Here is a 22,835-nt window from a genome sequence, read left to right as displayed (position 1 = left end):
CTTAACCAGATTATTATTTATATTCCTGTTCAGATCATTTATATATGTTAAAAATAGCAGTGACCCCTGTGGGGCACCTCTCTTAACATCACCCAATTCTAATCATATGCACCACTCTGATCGCATCCTTTTGCTGCTTTCTCATAGAATTCCAATATGTTAGTAAAATATGACCTCCCTCATCTGAAGCCATGCAGACTGTTCTGTAAAACTCCTGATCTTGACATGTGTTGCTCAATCTTATCTTTAATTATTCCTTTCATTAATTTACCTGTGATGCAAATTAAGCCTACTGGCCTATAGTTGCTTGGATCTGCCCAATCACCTTATTTATAAAATAATATAAGCCATGTTCCCAGCCCTTTGTAATTTCCTCTGGTCATGCTTGGAAAATCATTGCCTATTAAGTAAAGAGTCAAAGGAAAACAGCAAGCAAGGAACTCACATCAGATCAGGTCAGGATGGCAAGTATGAACAGGTACAGCATGTTGCTGCACTCACCACATGACGAAACAGCTCATGATCCTGGTTGGCAAACCCCAAGGCAGACACTTGGTCCAATCCCACCCTACGTGGGCGTCCCCTTGACATGGTCTAGCCACTCGGGTCCTCAACAATGATCACCCTCGGGGAATCGCACCACATGGCCAAAGTGCTGTAACTGACGCTCCCTCACAATGCAGGTAATGTGCCTCAATCAGGACTCCGTGAGCAACCGCTCATTTGACACAAAGACAAACCAATGGTACCCAAAGATTCTGCGAGGAGACACAGTACCAAAGGAGTCCCGTCTTCGTCTCAGGTCAATGGATAGCGTTCATGTCTTGCAACCATATAGCATTGCAGTTGTAAAAATGACATTAACATCTTCACAGCTTTAAATGAAAGTATAATTCTGTAATTCATGTCTTCTGCACAAACCCTCCTAACCCAGTTCAGGTTTCTGAGGGCTGGAACCCACCCCAGGAGTGCTGGGTACAAAGCAGGAACCAGTCTCAGAGGGGACAGACTGCACTTGGGTACAAATGAACAAAAACCCCTAATGGGCTAAATCCAAATGCTTCCCAGAATTCAGATGGCCTTGTTTCCTTTCTGGACAGTGTCCCTGAACTTGGCAATTCATTCATGAATGTACTCCTGAAGTAAGCATGCTAGACCATGTTTAACTTTTTCCTGATATTTGCCTGTTGTATGAAAGATAAAGAATCATTTTAGATAAGACTCTTGTAACTGCATAGCTCACGTTGTTGGGTGGGATTGAGAGTAGATTTTCATGGATAGTCTTCAGAACGTACTGTTGTACTTGCGCTGTTGTTTTCACTCCATTGAGTTGTGATTTGTTATCTTTTCGTTTCTCAAATAAAATAAAAAAAAACAAATGCCTTATCGTAGCGCAATAAAGTGAGAGCCATATAGTTGGGGTAAGCCAAGGTGAGTCCGTCAAAGGGTTCAACGTTTTAATCAAGTGCCACTGGTGCCATTTTGTTTATCAGCTAGTTAGACCATGTTCGGCTGCTTAATGGCTCACTAAGCTCAAAGGCAAAATAAAAATCAGTTCCTTATTTTCTTTACTTTACAGGCCACCTTGCCTCTCCTTTCCAGGTTTTCAAATCACTAAATTATTAATAATTAACTTGAGGTGGGACACTTAGGGTCTTGTTTGGGCAATGTCCTTAAAGAAGCTGCCTGCCTCTCCCTCCCAGCTTTATGTACTGAAAAATGAAGCTGCCCTGCCATGCATGTTCACAATGACACATACTCAAGACTCTGTATGTACACCACAAACAAGATGCTAAGGACCTTCTGGTTTAAACAGTCGATGTCTAGATTCCACAACAGGCAACAACAACGACATATTGTATGTTGTGACGGTGTGGTTCGGGTCCAACTCCCACTTCCATTCTGTGAGCCTCTTGAATCCCAATAGTCATGGCCGGATTAGCTGGCAGATGAGGACACTCACACAAGGCACTTGGATGGTGAAAAAGAGCAAATGTGCTTTTATTAAATGTCCAAAATAAACTGTGCCAATAGCGCAGTGCATAATCCACAATGAATAATCCAATAAAATGAAGGTGCCAGTGGATATTAAAAAGTTGTAAGAAATAAATCCATTGAAAGCAGAGTTTAAAAAGACACAGTCATCAGATCCTTCAGGTTCGTTTTACTGCAGAATGATCCCAGCCCACCCTCTTCTTCATCTCCCTGGCTCACCCATGACTCGCACAGCCGACGGATATGTTAACAGCTGCGGTCTTCATCACCTGACCTCTGTCTTGGCTCCGACCAGACTGTCTGGGGTTGACCCTTCTCCCATCATCTTTCAAGCACCTGCATTTGTACCTCGGATCCCTAGGGAGAACTCCTCCATGCCCACACCTACTCCACTCAGTTAGTCAGTGGGGAGAACCAGCACCTGGGGCACCAACAGTGTTGTTCAAAAGAGCGTGTTCATTGAACAAGCTTATTTTTCTAAGAACTGTGAACTTAACATAACGTATTTGCAAGTGAGGAACTTCATATTTTATATTGAAGTGCAATATAATGTATGAATGTATGTACTGTATGTATGAGTGGAAAATATTGTTCTGCTGTTATGGACAATTTTGGATACTTATTTTATTCCCTTATTTTAGTTGTAACTTGAGTAATTGTGTTTTGGTTTTGTTTTTATTTTTATTTTATTTTTTTCTGGACTGGAAAACTGCACCTAAAAATTTTGTTGTATAATGTCTCATTGCTACAATGACAGTAAAGATTTTGATTTGATTTGACTTGATTTGAACGTGAGCTACTTCAGTTTTATATGACATTCTGAATCTGGTTTAGGTCCAGATTAAATGTTTTGCCTTACCCTATACTGTTGGGGTGGAGCTGAATACGGTATTCGGATAAGCACAAATATTGGATTTTTACAAATATTTATTTCGTATGATTTTTTTGCCATTTATTTGTACAGTGAAACCTTGTTTTTCACGGTTAATCCGTTCCAGACTCAAACCACGATAAATGAATTTTCACGAAGTAGGATTCTTTATTTATAAATCGAATATTTTCGCAGTTAGAGTATAGAAAACCAGTTTACGACCTTCTAAATACGTTTTTTAACATTATTAGAGCCCTCTAGACATGAAATAACACCCTTTAGTCACCATTACACTCGTATTACCCAATATATTAGACAAAATAAGAGAAAATAAGACATATTAGACGTTACAAATATCATATTATATTATTGCACTGTACATTTAATTACACACGCACACAGTTCTTACACACAACCACTAACCTATGAAGGCACGAGCTCAGTAGGAGAGTCGTCAGGTTGTAAGCTGGAGCGCTGATCACACCCTCAGAGGCCACAGACGCCCCTGGGAAAACCCCTGAAACAGCTGACGGTCTACCTTCACATCGCTCCTTACCCTTCTTACTTGCACTATAACGCGCGATAAACCTTTCACGCGGTACTCCGCTTACTTAAAAGTATTGTGCAGCGCCTCTCAGCTTTGGAATTAGTTGTTTTGTTTCTCTCTCTCTCAGACATTCTCTGCTCCTGGTAGAACTGCCATTTCTGACTTGTCATGGAGCACGTTTAAACTTTTGAAAAGAGACAAATGTTTGTTTGCAGTGCTTTGAATAAAGTTCTTTTTTTTTCTACAACCTCCTGTGTCTCTGTGCAAATCTGTGACCCAAGCGTGACAAGGTGGTGCAGTATCTTCAGCAGGAGCGTCGTTGTCTTCTTCCGCTGAAGGAGTACTAGGAGTAGGAAGTGGGTGTCTGGGTGTGCAGCTGAAGAACATCTTGATAGGCAGTTGCTGGCGCTGTCTTTTCATATGCGTGAGGAGGCTTTTGTAGGGTATTGCCATCTTTGATCATATCCAAGAGTTTCACCTTCTCCTGGATGGTAAGGATCTTCCTCCGGCGCTTAGTTTCATTGTCAGAAGGCTTAGAAAAAGCAGCACGTTCAGAAGCCATCGTGGGGCTTAGATAAAAGTTCTCAGAAAGCGCATGCGTAGTGACGTAAGCGTGTATGAGAAAAAATCGCGATAGAGCGAAGCTGTGAAAGTCGAAGCGTGATATAGCGAGGGATCACTGTATTTGGAATAAATAATGTAAAATCAAATAGGTACTGTCTGTGTCTGCCTGCTTCTGCTTAAGCTGCACTCCCGCTGACACGAGCATGCGGTGAAACTCCGCTTTCGCTTTTAGGAAAACGTTGTACTTCATGAGGCCACTTTATATTTTTCTCTGTTGGACATGAAATATGTGACGTGAATTTTGACCGGCAGTGTAATAGGTTAGTGCACCTACATGTTGCTCCCACAGTCACCATTTGTGTCGCATGGTTGAAAATACAGCGGTAATTTATATGTATACTTGCATGTATTTAATTTCTTTTTTGATCGGGAGGATATTAGCATATATGGTTATACGTGTTTGTTGCTGGGTATAACTCAATAAAGTGTATTTAAATAAAAAAGTCTTCATAATTATTGTATTTTATTCCAGAACACTGTAATAGCCTAATATAAGGCATGCAAAATTGAAAAAAGTAAACTCATGGGTTATTTATTCTCACTCCTTAAAAAATACAAAATGAACTGAACATGAACTAGTTCAAAAGTGAAATGGTGAACTATGAACGTGAATTTATTCATTTTAATCTGCGTGAACTGAACTTTGAGCGAGTTCTTGTGAGGTGTGAACTTGCACAACACTGGACACCAATCCTACGCTACCTTCGCGGGGCCCAGGGTCGCGCTGCCTTTCCTCCCTAGCTGCCCGAGACTGCTCTCACAGGCCTTCATCTTTTGCTCTCCATTCTTTCACCCTTGAACCTCTGATGCCATTTTTCTTCTGTCTTGTTCCTTCCTCAGTTCTATCCCTCTGACCTGTGCAGGAGCTTTTTAAATCTGATTGACAGGGTCGCCTCTGTACGTGAATGCGGCATGCCCGGCCAGTGCCTCTTCTAACCCTTGCACCCGCTATTTAAAATTGACACGTCACATGTGTGTGTTAGCTTAAATGGTCACTTTAAATTGACCCCTGTGTGTGTGTGTGTGAAGGTGTAACCCATCATGATATGTCAACAAGTCCTGTTTTGGTTCCTGCTGCTAGAACAAGAACCATCCTTCTGCAACCTTCAGCAAGTAGATCTGTGGACAATGCCATTAATGTGAGCCTTCACTTTGTGCTGGAGATTGTAAAGGAACTTGAGCCAGAATACTGTTTGTAGACTTCAGTTCACTTTTAACACCATTGTCCCTGAACTGTTGTTAACTAAACTTTGACAGACTGAACTGAATCCTTCCCTCTGTAAATGAAGTTAACAGTTTTCTGACAAACCAGAAACAATACGTTTGTGTGGGCTCCCACCTCTCAGACTGTCTCCATACTGGCATAGGTGTCCCTCAAGGCTGTGTACTTTCCCCCCTGTACACCAACGACTGTAGGTCCACTGATCCTTCTGTAAAAAATCATTACGTTTGCTGATGACACCACCATTGGTCTAATGGTAAAAAAATAGCTTCCAGAAAAGAGGTGCCTCGTCTTGTATCTTGGTGTGCCCTAAACAGCCTAGTGCTCAATACCACCAAGATGGTGGAAATGGTCATTGATTTTCAGTTACAGCCTTCTCCATGACACATTAATGATCCTACAGTCAGTATGGTGGAGCCCTTCAAATTTTTGGGCACAACTATCACTAACACCCTCAGCTAGGACATTAACACCACTTCCATCACTAAAAAGGCACAGCAGTGATTGTACTTCTCATGGCAACTGAAGAGATTAAATATTTCCCAGCCAATCCTAGTTCAGTTTTACAAAGTCATAATTAAAAAGTGTAATGACATTCTCCATTGTTGGTTGGTTGGTATGGTTTGGCTCAGCAAAGGCACACTCTGAAAATAAATTACAGCATGTTGTGAGGTCTGCTGAGAAAACAATTGGCTGTGCTCTTCCATCTGTGGCAGACCTGTATGGGTCTCGTGTCACTAACCATGTCAAAAGGATCACCACGGACTCAGCTCACTCAGCTCATCAATTATTCCAAAAACTTCCCTTTCGTAAATGCTTCAGGTCAATTCAAACTAAAACTAACAGACACCTCCATAGCATCTGTTCCAGAACCACAGCCCGCTCAAACCAGTAACTTAGCCTGATTTCTTTGCATATTCATGCATTCTGTTACAGACTGTATGAAGGTATGAGTGTGTACAGTATATGTACATGTATGTGTGTGCACGTGCATACACACTACACACTCACACCTTCACTTGGATATCATTAATTACACATACCCTTACTATTCTGTAATTTTATTATATGAAGTTTTTCTCTTAGGGCGGCATAGTGGCGCAGTGGTAGCGCTGCTGCCTCGCAGTTAGGGGACCCGGGTTCGCCTCCCCCCCCCGTGTCTGCGTGGGTTTCTTCCGGGCGCTCCGGTTTCCTCCCACAGTCCAGACATGCTAGTTAGGTGGATTGGCGATTCTAAATTGGCCCTAGTGTGTGTTTGTGTGTGTCCTATGGTGGGTTGGCACCCTGCCTGGGATTGATTCCCTGCCTTGTGCCCTGTGTTGGCTGGGATTGGCTCCAGAAGACCCCTGTGATCCTTGTGATGGACGGCCGGCTACAGACTCCGGTCGCCACCCCCAGGCCGCCAGGAGGAGCCCTCCGGACAACATGATCGTGCCCAGAGTTCCAGCAGGGCTTCATGGACTTTGTAGTTTGTATACACAGCCCTGCTGGATACCATGGGGGCCACCGGGAGTCGCTGTAGGGGGGCTAGTGGGCTCTTATGTGCCCTATAACCCAGGAGTGCGTCATCATCACGTGACAGGAAGGAACGACGTGCTCCCGGGCTGAAGAAAAGGACTGTTTAACCTGACCCGGAAGGAATAGGGAACTGTGGACTGTTGGACAGGAACACCTCTGGGTCAGGGTGTATAAAAGGACTGTGGGAAAGCCCAGACACTGAGCTGAGCTGGGAGGTAGGAGGGCTAAGTGTCTGGGCGAGGAGGAAAGAGAATTGTATTGTGCTTTATTATTGTGTATGAATAGTGTGGTGTGGAGAGTGCTTGGTGCACGTAGTAATTATAATAAAGAGTCTTGGACTTTTATCCAGTGTCTGGAGTGGTACCTGAGGGTGTTAGAGGTGGCTCCACGCCTCTACTGCTACACCCTGTGTTAGGATTCAGCGGGTTGGAAAATGGATGGATGGGTTTTTCTCTTATGCCATTTGTAAGTGATGTTGTGCTCTGTTATATAAGCAGTTCCAAATGTGCCAAGTCAAATTCCTGTACATTAAGTACTGGCGAATAAAAATTATTCTAATTCTGACTGAATCTGAATAAGATCAAATATCTTCTTCTTTCAGAGTAACTATGCAAATTTTAATCTATATAGTGCCTTTCACGAAGCTGACACAATTACTGCACAGCACAACTGACAAGATTAAAATGTTGCAAAATATTCATGATACAGAAGCAGGTGAGGACCTGCTGTTTTTTTCCTTTGTGCTTCTCTTCACTGTCCTGCTATTGGGAAGTCGCGGGGCTCACATCAACTGCGGCCAAGGAGCCTTGTGCTACTCCTCTGATGGTCTAAATGTACTGTATGTGTCCCACACCCACAATCCTACCACGTGCTTAACCTGCCGGAAAGCTGCAGTCGGAGTAGACACCCAAGTCATGGGTCATGGACCATCTTATGCTTCATGCCAAAAACTGTAGTGAAAAGCAACGCTCATTTGAACTTTAAAAGGATATTATTACCTATGCATTTTTGTTACCTGTTGCTAGAATAACAAATAATGGGCACTGGCACAGATGGGACTGCCAGGACATAGCAGAGTGCAGTTTAATCTAAGATAATAAATTTAATGGCAAACCTTTGAACCATGGAGGAAAGGCTTATCAACTGTACATAAAAACAGAACAGAAGTCCAATATGCAGTGTCTTTAGAAAGTATTTCGTCCCCTTCACTCTTTTTTTACATTTTGTTATGTTGCAGCATTGTATTAAATTCATTTTTCCCCCATCAACCAACACTCAGTATAACAAAATGCTAAACAAAAAACAGGATTTATAAAATGCTTGCAAATTTATTAAAAATAAAAAAAACAGACATATCCCATTGAGGCAGGTATTTAGGCCTTTCATTTAGCACTTAGTTAAAGGCTTCTTAGGTATGACGTGACAGGCTTCTCACACCCTCATTTTGAGGATTTTCTGCCAATCTTCTCTGCAGACCCTCTCAAGCTCTGTCAGGTTGGATGGAAACCTTTGGTGGACAGCTGCTTTCAGGTGTCTCTAGAGCTGTTCTGTTGGGTTTAAATTTGGGCTCTGATTCACTGATTTGTCTCTAAGCCACTCTTGTGTTGTATATGCTTTGTGCTTAGGGTCACTGTCCTGTTGGAAGGTCAACCTTCAGCCAAGTCTGAGGTTCAGGACACTCTCGAGTAGTTTTTCTATGTACTTTACTCCAGTCACTGTTCCCTCAACCCTGTCTAATCTGCAAACCTCTGCTGCTTACAAACAACCCCACAACATGATGATGCCACCACCATGCTTCACTGTTGGAATGGCACTGCCCAGGTGATGAGTGGTGCCTGGTTTTCTGCAAACACAACATTAATCTTAGTTTCATCACACCAGAAAATCCTGTTCCTTACAGTCTGAGAGTCATTTAGGTGCCTTTTTGCAAACTCCAAGTAGGCTTCCATATGTGTTTTATACTGAGGCTTCTGTCTGGCCCCTTTTCAGAAAGCCCAGCTCAGGGCTTCTTCAATATACACACAGGTTCTCTGGAGCTTAGCCAGAGTGACCATAGGATTCTTAGTCGCATCTCTTACCAAGGCCCTTCTCCCATGATTACTCATTTTGGCCAGATGTGTTGTGGTTGCTCCAAACCTCTCCCACTGAGTAATTATGGTGGTCACTGTGAACATGGAAACCTTTAATGCTGCAGGATATTGTTTTGTAGCCGTCCCCAGATTTGTGCCGCAACACAATCCTCTCTCTAAGCTCTTCAGGCAATTTCTTCACCCTCATGGCTTGATTTTTCTCTGATCCACATAGTGAACTGTAAGACGTTCTACTGACAGGAGTGTGCCTCTCTTAATCAAGTCCAATCAATTACACTGAACATAGGTGGACTCCAAAGAAGCTGTAGAAACATGTCAACGATGATCAAAAGTTTAGGACGTACCTGCACCGAACTGCAAGGGTCACGGCAATGGTTTTAAATACTCATGTCAATATGATATGTGAGTTTTAATTTTTTACAAATATTCAAAAATTTCTAAAATCATGTTTTTGCTTTGTTGATCCAGGGCATCAAATGTTGTTTGATGAGGGGAAAAATGAATTTAGATGATTTCAGCATAAGGCTGCAACATAACACAACGTGAAAAACATGAAGGTGTGTAAATTATTTCTGAATTCACTGTAACTGGTATAATAATGAGATGCTGTACTTCAAATCCATGGCCTGCAGTGATGGCAGACAACAGAAAACAAGACCAGCTCATAAACAAATTCAAAGTCATTTATAACAGTGACCTCATCACCTTCAGGGGTTCAAAATGAAGGTTCCAAAAGAGAGACATCACAAGAAAAACCACAAAACTCATTTTAACCTGACATTGACCCACTTATTATGACATCTGCTTAAAGAATTTTAGGATCTATGAGGTTAGAGCTCATCTAACAAAGCTTCATCAAACATGGGACACTCTCAAACACAAACAAACTCGCATCTAAAATACATGGCTTTGAGAGTAAAAGTGAAAATAGGAAGAACGGGCAAACTCCACCAAGTGACCAGGTTGGGATCTGAACCCAAAACTCTGGAGATTTGAGACAACAGGGCTAGACAGTGCAACACCATGTTGTCTGCTCTTCTGGATCTGTATGCTTCTCCTTGGCCTTATTATTCATAGCTTTGGATGGGATATTATTATTTTTATGCAGGTGATACTCAACTCTATTTCAATGTGAAAATGGAAACTTTATCAGATCTTTTTCAGCTCACAACTTGCCTCAGTGAAATTTAAACCTGGATGTAGCAGAACTCTTTAATATCAAATTACAACAAAACTGAACTCCTGCAAATTGACACTAAAACGCAACTTAAGTAAATGATCTCCTTTTCTTGATGGTGATCTCATCAGACCTTCTTCTAATACAAAGAATCTTGGTGTCATTTTTGATTCCTCCCTCTCTTATTCCATCCACATAAATGACATTAAGAAACTTTCTTACTTTCACCTCCATAACATATCCTGTGTTTGCTCATTCCTCTCCTTTTCTAATGTTGAAAGTCCATGCTTTTATCACATCCCGCCTCGATTATTGCAAGTCCCTACTGGCAGGAGCCCCTTCTAATCTTATATCACATCTCCAGTTAATTCAAAACTCTGCTGCAAGAGTCCTTACATGGACCAGCAACAATGAGCACATCACATCCATCCTGCTTCACCTTCACTGGCTCCCTGTGTCTTACAGGGTTGAATTTAAAATTCTATTAATAACCTACAAAGCTTTAAATGGCCTGGCACTGGGCTACATCAGCGACCTTCACCGTCACTAGGCACCTGTTCATCCACTGAGGTCCTCTGTTTCGGGCAGTCTTGTTCCCCACACTAACCTGCACTCCATGGGTGATGGGGCCTTCAGCACCAGACCTCCTGAAATTAATGAGATCAGCTGACTCCATTCAATCCTTTATTTATTTATTTATTTTTTTTCTTTATTTCGCCTTATACAATTTCTTGTATTAGGAATTTGTTAGTTTTCGCATACCCCTTGGGGTCAGAGCGCAGGGTCAGCCATTGTACAGCGCCCCTGGAGCAGTTACAGGTTAAGGGTCTTGCTCCGCCCATAAAATTAGGGTTAGGGTTAGGGTTATAAAGCAACTTGAAACTTATCTGTTCAGGAAGGCTTTTAACTTAACCTGACATTCTGTCCCTTCTTTCAGTTTGCCTTTCTGTCCAGATACTCAGGATAATCTGTTTGTGTATCGTAAACGATGTGATTTGTTCAAGCTTCCTTTTAGTACTGAAATAAGTATTATACTCTTGTTTATTGTATTTTATTCAATGTAATGCTTTGTATCTCCTGTATATATCTGTTTAGTGTTCTATGCAGAAACTATGTGTTTTAAGCACCTTGCGCATGGGAAAGGTGCTATATAAATAAAATGTGTTATTATTAAATGCATTTGCCGGGAAGAATAAAGTGAATGTCCTCCTACGGAATGAAGAAAATTGACTCATTGGTTAGCAGAAGCACCATAAACTTTAGAATCTGATGTGACATATCAAAACCTCTGAGTAAGAAGGCTGAGACGTCACCATTCTTCATTGTTCATTATGCTTTAAACCACTTACAGGAAACCAATGTTGTGAATGTTAGGTCAGAGGGCAAGTCTCAGTTTGCCACATATAAGAGAGAGCGAGTATGGGTAGGCACTACAATGGACTGGAATCCTGCCCAGTCTGGGTCCTGCCCTGCTTCCACTGCTTCCAGGAACTTGAAATGGGATTGTCAACGGATGGATGAACACTTTTGGCAGGCAAGAGGCAAGCCTCTATAACATATTTTTTACTATATCCTAAAAAAGGTTTTCATAATGTAGGTAGAACCTTGTGAACTACTCTATATGATGATGGCCCCAATTACAATAAAAGGAGATACAGTGCATCCAGAAAGTATTCACAGCGCATCAATTTTTCCACATTTTATTATGTTACAGCCTTATTCCAAAATGGATTAAATTCATTTTTTCCTCAGAATTCTACACCCAACACCCCATAATGATAACGTGAAAAAAGTTTACCTGAGATTTTTGCAAATTTATTAAAAATAAAAAAACTGAGAAATCCCATGTACATAAGTATTCACAGCCTTTGCTCAATACTTTGTTGATGCACCTTTCGCAGCAATTACAGCCTCAAGTCTTGTTGAATATGATGCCACAAGCTTGGCACACCTATCCTTGGCCAGTTTCGCCCATTCCTCTTTGCAGCACCTCTCAAGCTCCATCAGGTTGGATGGGAAGCGTCGGTGCACAGCCATTTTAAGATCTCTCCAGAGATCGGATTCAAGTCTGGGCTCTGGCTGGGCCACTCAAGGACATTCACAGAGTTGTCCTGAAGCCACTCCTTTGATATCTTGGCTGTGTGCTTAGGGTTGTTGTCCTGCTGAAAGATGAACCATCGCCCCAGTCTGAGGTCAAGAGCGCTCTGGAGCAGGTTTTCATCCAGGGTGTCTCTGTACATTGCTGCAGTCATCTTTCCCTTTATCCTGACTAGTCTCCCAGTTCCTGCTGCTGAAAAACATCCCCACAGCATAATGCTGCCACCACCATGCTTTACTGTAGGGATGGTGCCAGGTTTTGGCACCATCTCTTTGGCATTCACACCAAAGAGTTCAATCTTTGTCTCATCAGACCAGACAATTTTGTTTCTCATGGTCTGAGAGTCCTTCAGGTGCCTTTTGGCAAACTCCATGTGGGCTACCATGTGTCTTTTACTAAGAAGTGGCTTCCATCTGGCCACTCTACCATACAGGCCTGATTGATGGATTGCTGCAGAGATGGTTGTCCTTCTGGAAGGTTCTCCTCTCTCCACAGAGGACCTCTGGAGCTCTGACAGAGTGACCATCGGGTTCTTGGTCACCTCCCTGACTAAGGCCCTTCTCCCCAGATCGCTCAGTTTAGATGGCCGGCCAGCTCTAGGAAGAGTCCTGATGGTTTCGAACTTCTTCCACTTACGGATGATGGAGGCCACTGTGCTCATTGGGACCTTCAAAGCAGCAGAAATTTTTCTGTAACCTTCACCAGATTTGTGCCTCGAGACAATCCTCTCTCGGAGGTCTACAGACAGCTCCTTTGACTTCATGCTTGGTTTGTGCTCTGACATGAACTGTCAACTGTGGGACCTTATATAGACAGGTGTGTGCCTTTCCAAATCATTTCCAGTCAACTGAATTTACCACAGGTGGACTCCAAGTAAGCTGCAGAAACATCTCAAGGATGATCAGGGGAAACAGGATGCACCTGAGCTCAATTTTGAGCTTCATGGCAAAAGCTGTGAATACTTATGTACATGTGCTTTCTCAATTTTTTTATTTTTAATAAATTTGCAAAAACCTCAAGTAAACTTTTTTCATGTTGTCATTATGGGGTGTTGTGTGTAGAATTCTGAGGAAAAAAATGAATTTAATCCATTTTGGAATAAGGCTGTAACATAACAAAATGTGGAAAAAGTGATGCGCTGTGAATACTTTCTGGATGCACTGTACATGAATGCTCCAGTTTCTCAGTTGGCAAATCATAAACAGCAAATCCTTGTCCTTGTCTCAAGTTCAATATCTACCTTGAGAGCCATAGTAATGTTGAAAAGCACATAACATGAAAGGTGCTATATTGAATAAAGACGGACTGGAGCACTGGACAAACTCTTCTCTCGTAGTCTAATTCATATAATTGAACACACGAGTATCATGCCCAGAGTGAGAAAAGCTATAGAGCCTTAAGTCTACTTGAGTAAGAAAAAGCTCAGCATCTGTTTAAACATTGTAAGCACCATGGGAGACAGATGGCATGTCAGCTTGATGGGGAAAGGGCTTCCTGCCCAGCTGGTGGCATATAAAGGATGGACCAGTGGATGCCGGAAGCCAGAAGCAGCTCCATTCCCCCATATGACAGGTGACAGTGGTCCTCCCGTGGTGGCCAAGTTTGGGTGTCATTAGAGGGTGCTGTTGGAGGACTGTTGCTTCCAAAAGGACACAATATGGCACTGGAAGCATTCCCAGGAGCCCGCCGTCTCACATGGAAGAGTCAGAGTTGGGAGGCAGCAGTGCGACACTCAACAGGTAGGACAGAAGGAGAGAGAAAGAGAGAAGATTCACTTGTCTAGAATTGTGGTCTGGTGATTTATATTGTATAACTAGCTGAAATACCCAGCGTTGCCCAGGAGGAAAATAAAGGTTTATTTTTTGTTTGAGAAAAATATAATTAAAAAAACACATAACTTTAGAAATAAAAATAAATTAATAAACAATGAAGACTCACTAATGTGCTTGTCTTTCGGTCTTACGCTCCAGTCACATCCAGTTTGCCCTTTGGTGGTCGTATCTGGATGATAACCTGCATACAAGACTGTGAGCTCACCCCCCACCCTACCCAGAAGGGGGTGGGTTAGGGTTGATTTCACCCTACAGTATTGATAGTCGACCAATGACAAACATGTGTACCAAGTTTCATGAAAATCAGAAGTGATGTTGGAACATACATACTGTACATACATACATACATACATACACACATTGACTTTTATATATATATAGATAAAATCCGTTATTTGAACCCAGCATTGTGTTGGGTAATACTGTGTCCGAGGTTTGGGGCTCACTGGCACCCACTTGTGGTCACAACATTTACATTATGAGGTTATTTGCTGTGAAAGGTGCTGTACAAAACAGGAACTGTGCACTGCTCTAATATATCGTGTAGCACATCAAGTGGTGTAATGTGCCGTACAAATCACAAAACATAGTAGTAGAATGATGTACTGTGTTGGCCATTTATGGATTGAGAAATGCATCAAAAGGACGCCATTCATTGAATGACTGAATAGATCACAATATGGCAGCTTTTGAAGTGGCTCGTTCCTCTTCGCTTCCATGTCCACAAAAGGCGACCTGTCGTTCCTAACCGGTTCTAAACCTTACAGAAAGGAAACCTGTGGGTTGTAACCAGTTGTAAACGATTACACGTTGCCTGAAGAAGGAGCCTAAGCTGCCTTGAAAACTTACTGTATATACATAATGTAATCTAGCCCATAAAAGATGTAATTATGCTACACTTCCCATTGCAAGCACAGAACATGAAAGGCTGACTCAACAGGTTCGTCAAGCTGAATGAATTAGCACTGCGTACTCCCTGTATGTAATTTGCTACTCCTGGTAAGAAACCATGTGGACCACCACTAAAGTGTATGTAGGTCACCTTGAGTAACTGCCACGTCACAAAACAAGAGTGGCTGTTATGGACAGTACGCAAAGGCTGTCCTTTGGGTGTCACAGGATAAGAGGTAGCAGAAAGTCTCTAGTCTCTTTGCTTCCATGGTCACGAAAAACCAGAAAGGCAACCTGTGGTTCCTAACCAGTCGCTCCGGTTCTGCTGTGTCTCACCATTGTTTTCTGAGATAAAACTCTGGCGTGGAGATGGAATTCCAGCTCTGATTTCAGCCTGAAGGGCCAGGGTGTGCTGCTATGTCCCTCAAGGCACAGTCCCATTGCTCTCCACTGTTCTACTTTAAAAGGCCGTCCACTTGAAGGCTGCACCCAGTTCTTGCCGTGACCTCACTATTTACCTGATCCTTGGAGACAGCTTCTAAACAATGGCCTCCTGCTCACGTGTAACCTTGGCCCTGAATTTTCAAACAAAGCCGGACTGCATGCAACACGTTTGGTGCCTTTCAGCATTCAGATGGCACATAAGACGAGCCTCCTGAATCAAAGCAAAACACTTGGCTGTCTTGAAATGTAATCACAGGGGAGTAAGACTTCAGTTTTAGGCATCTCGCCAGTCCTAAGGGCATGCATAGCACATCAGCTGTTGGGGTTGCGGGAATACCAGGCACTCTGTAGGTGGCTTCAGTAGTTCTGTGAATTTATATTCCTGCAGCAGCATTGTGGACTAAATGAAAGTGGGGATCAAAGAGTCTCACTCTGGCAGCCACCCTCTGTTTAAATAAGCACTATCCACATTCTTTTTGACCTCTGGAAACATTCAGCCTTGACTAGACCTTAGAAAACTTTGTGGAGGAGTGGAGAAAAGATGTGAATAACCATATATGAGCAAACATGGGCTCAAATGACAAGGGGTGCACCTGCATTCCAAGATAATCTATAAGTATGCGTTTACCAAGAAACTGGACGACTGATTTGTACAACTCACAGTTAATGTAGGGCGGCACGGTGGCGCAGTGGGTAGCGCTGCTGCCTCGCAGTTGGGAGACCTGGGGACCTGTGTTCGCTTCCCGGGTCCTCCCTGCGTGGAGTTTGCATGTTGTCTGCGTGGGTTTCCTCCCACAGTCCAAAGACATGCAGTTTAGGTGGATTGGCAATTCTAATTGGCCCCAGTGTGTGCTTGGTGTGTGGGTGTGTTTGTGTGTGTCCTGCGGGGGGTTGGCACCCTGCCCGAGATTGGCTCCTGCCTTGTGCCCTGTGTTGGCTGGGATTGGCTCCAGCAGACCCCCGTGACCCTGTGTTTGGATTCAGCGGGTTGGAAAATGGATGGATGGACAGTTAATGTAGTCACTTTTAAGTTCAGAGCTTAAACGTGGAAATAAAAAGAACGATGGGCCTCATTAACCAAGAATGTTAATTAAAGGTAAGAATTGGCCTCTGGTCAAAAAAGAAAAATTGGCCAGAATCTAAGTCCTCAGCCAGAATGATACTGCAGGAAAACCTATTGTGTCTAAAAAGCGCTATATACTGTAAATAGAATGCAGTGACCCAGGCCCTCAGGGACACAGGACATGGGTTCACTTCATTCTGGTAGAAGGTAAATTTGACTCCAGATCTGTCACTTTGAAACTCAGAAACTGATGACCATTCTTTAAATAGTGAAAACAATGTGTGTGATCATTTTTAAAATAATTCAATTCAGTTTACTTTTGTATAGTGCTCTTCAGTGAGTGCAAGCGCAAAGCACTGTATCAGGTTCACAGGAAATAAATCATTTTGGCACCCTTATGCCCATTCTTGTATGTGTGTATTACTTAGTATTCTCTTGTTATCTAGTATTATTTCGTATTTGTGAACTGTTTTATGATGATGCTCACTGTGTAAGGTGCTATATACATTTATTTATTGACTTTAGATCTTTTGCAATCTTCTTCATTATCTTATATTGCTTTGTAGTAAACAGTCTCAATGTTGTATGCTCTATAAAATCTAGATGGACAAATGGTTTTGAACTATCTTGTATTTTCCTTATTTGTTAGATAGATAGATAGATAGATAGATAGATAGATAGATAGATAGATAGATAGATAGATAGATAGATAGATAGATAGATAGATAGATAGATAGATAGATAGATAACACACATACACTATAGTCTGAACACACACCAGAATGACTAAAAAGGAACACAAATAAAAAGAAAGAAAACTTCTGACTTGGCAGCCACACTTCCAGTAAGGCACTATACAGGTGTATTCCTGCTGGCATAAAGGAGCCTCAGTAGTGTTTCTTGACACACTTCTGCTGAATAATTCGATGGCTGAAAGTCCTCAGCGTTGGTGTGTCAGAGAGAGGATGCACAGCATTGTTCAAACTAGCACTCAAATGCTCTCAGTTGTTACAATCTCCAGGGGGTCCAGAGTGTGTCCCATAACTGAGACTGTCCTTGTATTAATTAGTTTGTTAATTAGGTGGAACCTCTCTTGACGTGACGATACCAGCTCAGCACACCACAATACAGTACATCCATCACAGAGTTGTAGAAGATGTGAAGGATGTCACTTTTCACATAAAAGGAACACAATCTCATTAGAAAAAAAAGCCTGCTCTGCCCTTTCTTATACAGTTCCTTTGTGTCCCAAGACCAGTTCAACCTGTTATTGAGGTGGACCCCCAAGTACTTGTAGGAGTGGACCACTTCTACATCTACTCCTTGAATAGTGACCTGACATTGAGGCTCTTGGGTGTTGGTGAAACTCAATAAGCAGTTCCTTGATTTTGCTGATGTTAAGTTTCAGACAGTTCTCAAAGTTCTCCCCCTGACTCCTCTCTTCTGCCTCATCCCCCTTATCAATGTCCCCCATAAGTGCAGAATCATCTAAGAATCTCTGCAAGTGACATGACCTGCTGTTATATTTATAGTCAGAGGCTTACAGAGTGAAGAGAAAAGGAGACAGGCCTGTTCCTGTTGGTGCTCCAGTGTCACTCACATCAGTAGCACCAACACAGTCCTCGAGTCTCACAGACTGGGGTCTGCCTGACAGGTAGTCCATTACTCAGGACACCACAGGCTCATCCGCCTGTATATCTCTGAGCTGATGCCTTAACAGGGATGGCTGGATGGCATTGATGGCACTGGCAAAACCAAAAAACATAATCCTCATAGTGCTGCCAGCTTTGTCTTTTTATCTTTCTACTTTGTATTTTATATTCATTTTAAAAAGCCACATTTCTTTAAGGTAAAACTCTATAAGTCTTAAATGATTCAAACTCCCTGGCATCCAACCAACCCCCATTACTTTGTGCAGCTATGTTTTTGGCAGGTAAAGGACCTTCAAACAGTGCTGATTATACTGTATAATCAGTTCAATTCAATTTGTTCTTATTAAGCAGGCTTCAACTTAAGGGCCCAGTGCACTATACAACAGTCACGAATATAAAATAAAAAGTGAAATGGAAGAGGAACACAACATGGCATGAAAACATGTGGTCACATATCCAGGGTGGTCTTAAGTCCAAATTTCAACAACCACAGCAGGTCAGTCACATTTTAAAAGGCAATTTCAGTCACATACAAAGGTGTATGAAAACAGGTAGACCTTAACTGACAAGGCATCCATTTCAATAATATAAAACATGATGCAAGATGAAGATTAATACAAATGAATGTTCCTGTAAGCTACCTTGCTCTCTAGTTTCACTTTTCTATTGCCCTTGTGATGGCAGTTTCTGTAAAAGCCACCATACTTATGAGTCAAAGACTGATTTGAACAATCCTGTGCTGTTTTAAATTGACACTGCTCATGATGGCACTTGCTGTGAAAGGCGCTATATAAAATCTGGACTGATTTCAGTTCTATTATGATTTCCCTTTTAACCTCACGTGACATTATATGTTACTGTGGTCTACTTTGTAAGTGGTCTAGTGACGTTTTCACTATGAAATCAACTGCACTAAACACATCCTGATCGAAAGGCACAAAAACTTACTAAGTGTGAATTTTCATACATATGGCATATACCAAGAGTGGCACTCAACATGGAAGAAAAGAAATGAAAGAGACAAGAATATACTGCTGAGCCAAAAGAGATGTATGCCAGTTGGGCACAGAGGTGGCCGCCTGGATCAGCTGAACAGCCCAACTAAGCTAAACTGTGACAACACCAGGAAGCGTAAGCTACAGACAGCTAATGACAAGAAATGAAGCATGTCCTTTATGAGAATGAGAAGCCCTGGATGTAGTAATGTCACTTATTGGGATCTGGATCAAGGATACAAACAGAGATGCTGAAATACTGGACACCAGATATGAAGCAAAACCACAAGGCTTCTTTATATTTATTTGCTTAGCAGGTGCTTTTATCCAAAGTGACTTACAAAAGAGGTCACTGTTTGGAAATGAATGCTACAGGACAAGGGAACAAAATTGATGACCACAAGTGAAGAGCTGAGAACAAAATACAAGTGTGGTACAAACCTCACAAAGCCAGTATCAGTGTTAGACAGAAGTTCATCAAACAAGAGAGTCTTCAAACATACTGAAGGAATCAGAATTCCAAATAGAGGTGGGCAGCTCATTTCACCAGCTTGCATGAGAATCTGGATTGAGATTTCATGGCATTACTAGATGCCATTCATCAGCAGACCTTCGTGAGCGAGAACGAGCATTGGACCTCACATCTGTCTCCATATACAGTATGTAGGTGCTGACCCCATTGGCTACTCTGTAGGCAAGCATCAAGGATATGAACTTAATGTGCACTGCTACAGGGATACAATGGAGTGACCTGAAAAGAGGCTACTGTAGACCCAATAATGTCAATCATGAAATGTCTCCACCTGAAAATACCTGTCTCGAGGGGTGGTAACTGTGACAGCATTTGTTTTACTGTTTAAGTTAATGCCTTTAACAAAATCAGTAATGAGGTGGGCACTTAATTCTTAAATGTGATGGTGCGTGTTGGACGTGGGTGACACACATATATGGTGCTACCTCACAGCTAGCGAGCTCTGGGTTTAACTCCTGTCCCAAACTCTGGGTTTTGTAGAGTGTGCACATTCCCCATTGCCTAATGGGCTTTCTTCTTCTGAAAAACATGAACGTTAGGTCAACTGTCATCTATAATTGGAGAACCACTGTGGCTAAGCACTCTGTGATGTTTTGGTGTCCCCTCCAAAATTGCTCCCTGCTTTGCCTAATGTTGCCAGGTTGGCCTCCGGCTGCACACTGACCTGCACTAAGCCTAACAAGTTATGAAAACAGAATTTCTGACTTGTGTTTGGGATGTAATCTGACACACCTGTCTTTTTCTAAATATTAAGGAACAGCTAAGCTTGGGGATATTTTTGATCATTTCCCAGGGATGCTATAAATGGCACTCTCGTGTGAAATTAGGGGCCTTCTAATGTTAACATCTTGGTGGGCTCCAGCTCTCAGCTGATACTTCTTTGTCTAATTAAGGACCATTATATCATATTGTTTCATTCATTGTACAAAAGCACCTATTACAACAATGGCAGAAAATGTTCAATGTACCCTTTCATCCATCCATCTTCATTCTTAAAAATGAAAGTGTAAAACCATAGGGGAACCATTTTTGGTTCCTAAAATAGCTATTGACATGAAGGTTCAGGAACCTTTACTTATTTAGATCCAAAATAGGTTCTAGAAACAGCGACAAATGGGTGGTAACAGATTTGTAAAATACTTGCACTCTCATGATTTAAATACATCTCAGGTTGAACTCAAGTCTTGATCTCTCAGCAAACTGTTAGATGGCCCACTATACATTAAAGATGTTCATTTTGTCCACTCAGGACCTTTCCAAAGCTCAAATACCCATTTTCACATGTACAGAACCATTACCAGAATAAAACAGTTCTTTGTGAAGAAATGGACCTTTCAAGGAGTCAAACATCCCGAGCAACGCCATTTGAGGGCAGATATTTTTAAGAGTCCCTCACAAGGATCCTGAACTTATCCTGGTAGTAATTAGGGCAAAGCGGACAGAAATCTCAGACAAAGTGCTAATATATTCAATGTATTTGAACATGCTTTTTAAGCAAATGGGGATTAAGATTTGCCATGATTGAAGATTTTATAATTATGGACTTTAGGAATTAGTACAGTGAATTCAGGCTCTTACTCCGAAATGAGTTCAACAAGAACATGGGGGCACAGTTGGAAGTTGTTATGGGTAAATTTCGAACAAATGTTAGAAAGTTCTTCACACAGAGAATCACAGACACCATAAATTGCCAAGTAGTGTGGTACAGAGGAGGATGTTTGGGACCTTCAGATTTCAAGTTGATGTTACTTTGGAGTAATTAGATGGATAGGATTGGCAAGCTTTGTTGGACTAAATGGTCTGCTCTCCTTAGACTTTTCTAATGTTCTGATGGATCAATTCTATCTATAGGCCTTGATTAATAAAATGACCCTTGATGCTGCTTTACATCAAAGCCACTGTATAAAATATAGATTGAGATGACTGCACTTTCTTTAATACGATTTATTTGTTTAAAAACATCTGAGAATTTATTTGCCCTCTTGTGGGTTTTGGAGTTAAATTAGAAATTAAAATAAACCGAAAGTCAAACTGTAGTAAATATTTAAGGGTGGATGTTGGAAAACGAAGCGAGAAATACTATTCATAAAACTGCTTTTCTTTGTCATTCAAAGTGATAGAAATGACAGTTTAAAGCTACAATATGTGGGAGAGAACCCGCACGCCTCAGTAACTACGTGGGGCTTCCCCACAGGCGTATGTATTTACGCGAACGCCGATGTGCGTGTCGGGGTGCTGAAAGTGGCGAGCGCAGCCATTCGCGTGGTTACAGAAGTTATTTCAATCTGTTAAACTGAAAGCACTTTTAGTTCCCAAAAGCGTTTGGTGCGTAACAAACGAAAGTAAAAAAAGAAGAAATTGGCACGATGAGCATGCCATACAAGTGAAGTCATGTGCCTTTTATACACTTCCTCATAGCTGAACATACGCACCCACATAGGGCTTTTACACGCCCAGTACCCGAAAATCAATAACCTGCCAATCACTCCAGATTCTTCAGGTCTATGTATAAAAGCCCAAAGCCGGTCTGCTTTCACCGTAAGCTTGTCCCGGTCTACGACAAACAACATACAACCACAGCGATGCCCACATATAAACTCTCTACGTAGTCAGTCAGTGCCAAGTCCCCTGGCAGAGTTTACGTCTCCCGGCGTGAAAAGCAAGCGTTACCCGTCGGTTTCACTCGGCAACGGCGACACACAGTGACGACATTTACACACCTGTCCGTTCTTACTGAAGCCATTTCTCAGCCCGACATCGTTCTTCCCAGGATGCAAAGGGTGCCCGTTTCGGACAGGAGCAGAAGTGTGTGCCATGTCTCTGAGTTTCTAACTGAGAGGCAGAGAGGCTCGTTTGTTGTTTGAGTTCAATCTGGAAGGTGTTAAACCGGTCTCTCCAGGTTGGCCGGGGTAACTAGCTAAGCGACAGACTAGAGTGACAGTCATCGGCCAACGTTGACTAACAAATTCTTTATTCACTCTCCGTCCGAAATCTCACGGTAGCCAAAGGTCGCATCCACTTTGCGGGTGCGAATGCTGGCGCATGCTAACTGCTTCTTGTCTACTTTACCTGAGAGAGCGAGTGGGCGGGGTAACGGATGTCTGGGCGTGGCAGAGAAATGAGGCTAAAGGCCGAGAGCGTTGGGATAGAAATCCTCACAGAGACCTTACGCCCATTTAATCCCCGTAAAAAACGTTTAACATTTTACAGTAAAGACCATGCGAATAGCATGAATAAACACCTGGAGGCATCGAATCACTCAATTAAACGATTATTTTTGCAAA

The 22,835-nt window shown here is 42.2% G+C and overlaps 1 protein-coding gene across 1 annotated transcript in view; it reads right to left on the bottom strand.

Annotated features, from left to right (window-relative positions):
* The window catches only part of sptlc3 (serine palmitoyltransferase, long chain base subunit 3), a 136,056-nt gene extending 113,428 nt beyond the window's left edge, over window positions 1-22,628 (bottom strand). Inside the window, exon 1 of the mRNA XM_028820904.2 lies at window positions 22,272-22,628. Within this exon, the coding sequence (XP_028676737.1) occupies window positions 22,272-22,367 (96 nt within the window). The 5' untranslated portion in view covers window positions 22,368-22,628. The remainder of the gene's footprint in view (window positions 1-22,271) is intronic.
* Between the last annotated feature and the right edge of the window lie 207 nt (window positions 22,629-22,835).

Source organism: Erpetoichthys calabaricus, chromosome 15 (genome assembly GCF_900747795.2).
Source record: "Erpetoichthys calabaricus chromosome 15, fErpCal1.3, whole genome shotgun sequence".
Taxonomy (NCBI): Eukaryota; Metazoa; Chordata; class Cladistia; order Polypteriformes; family Polypteridae; genus Erpetoichthys; species Erpetoichthys calabaricus.
This window is presented reverse-complemented; position numbering and strand designations above follow the sequence as displayed.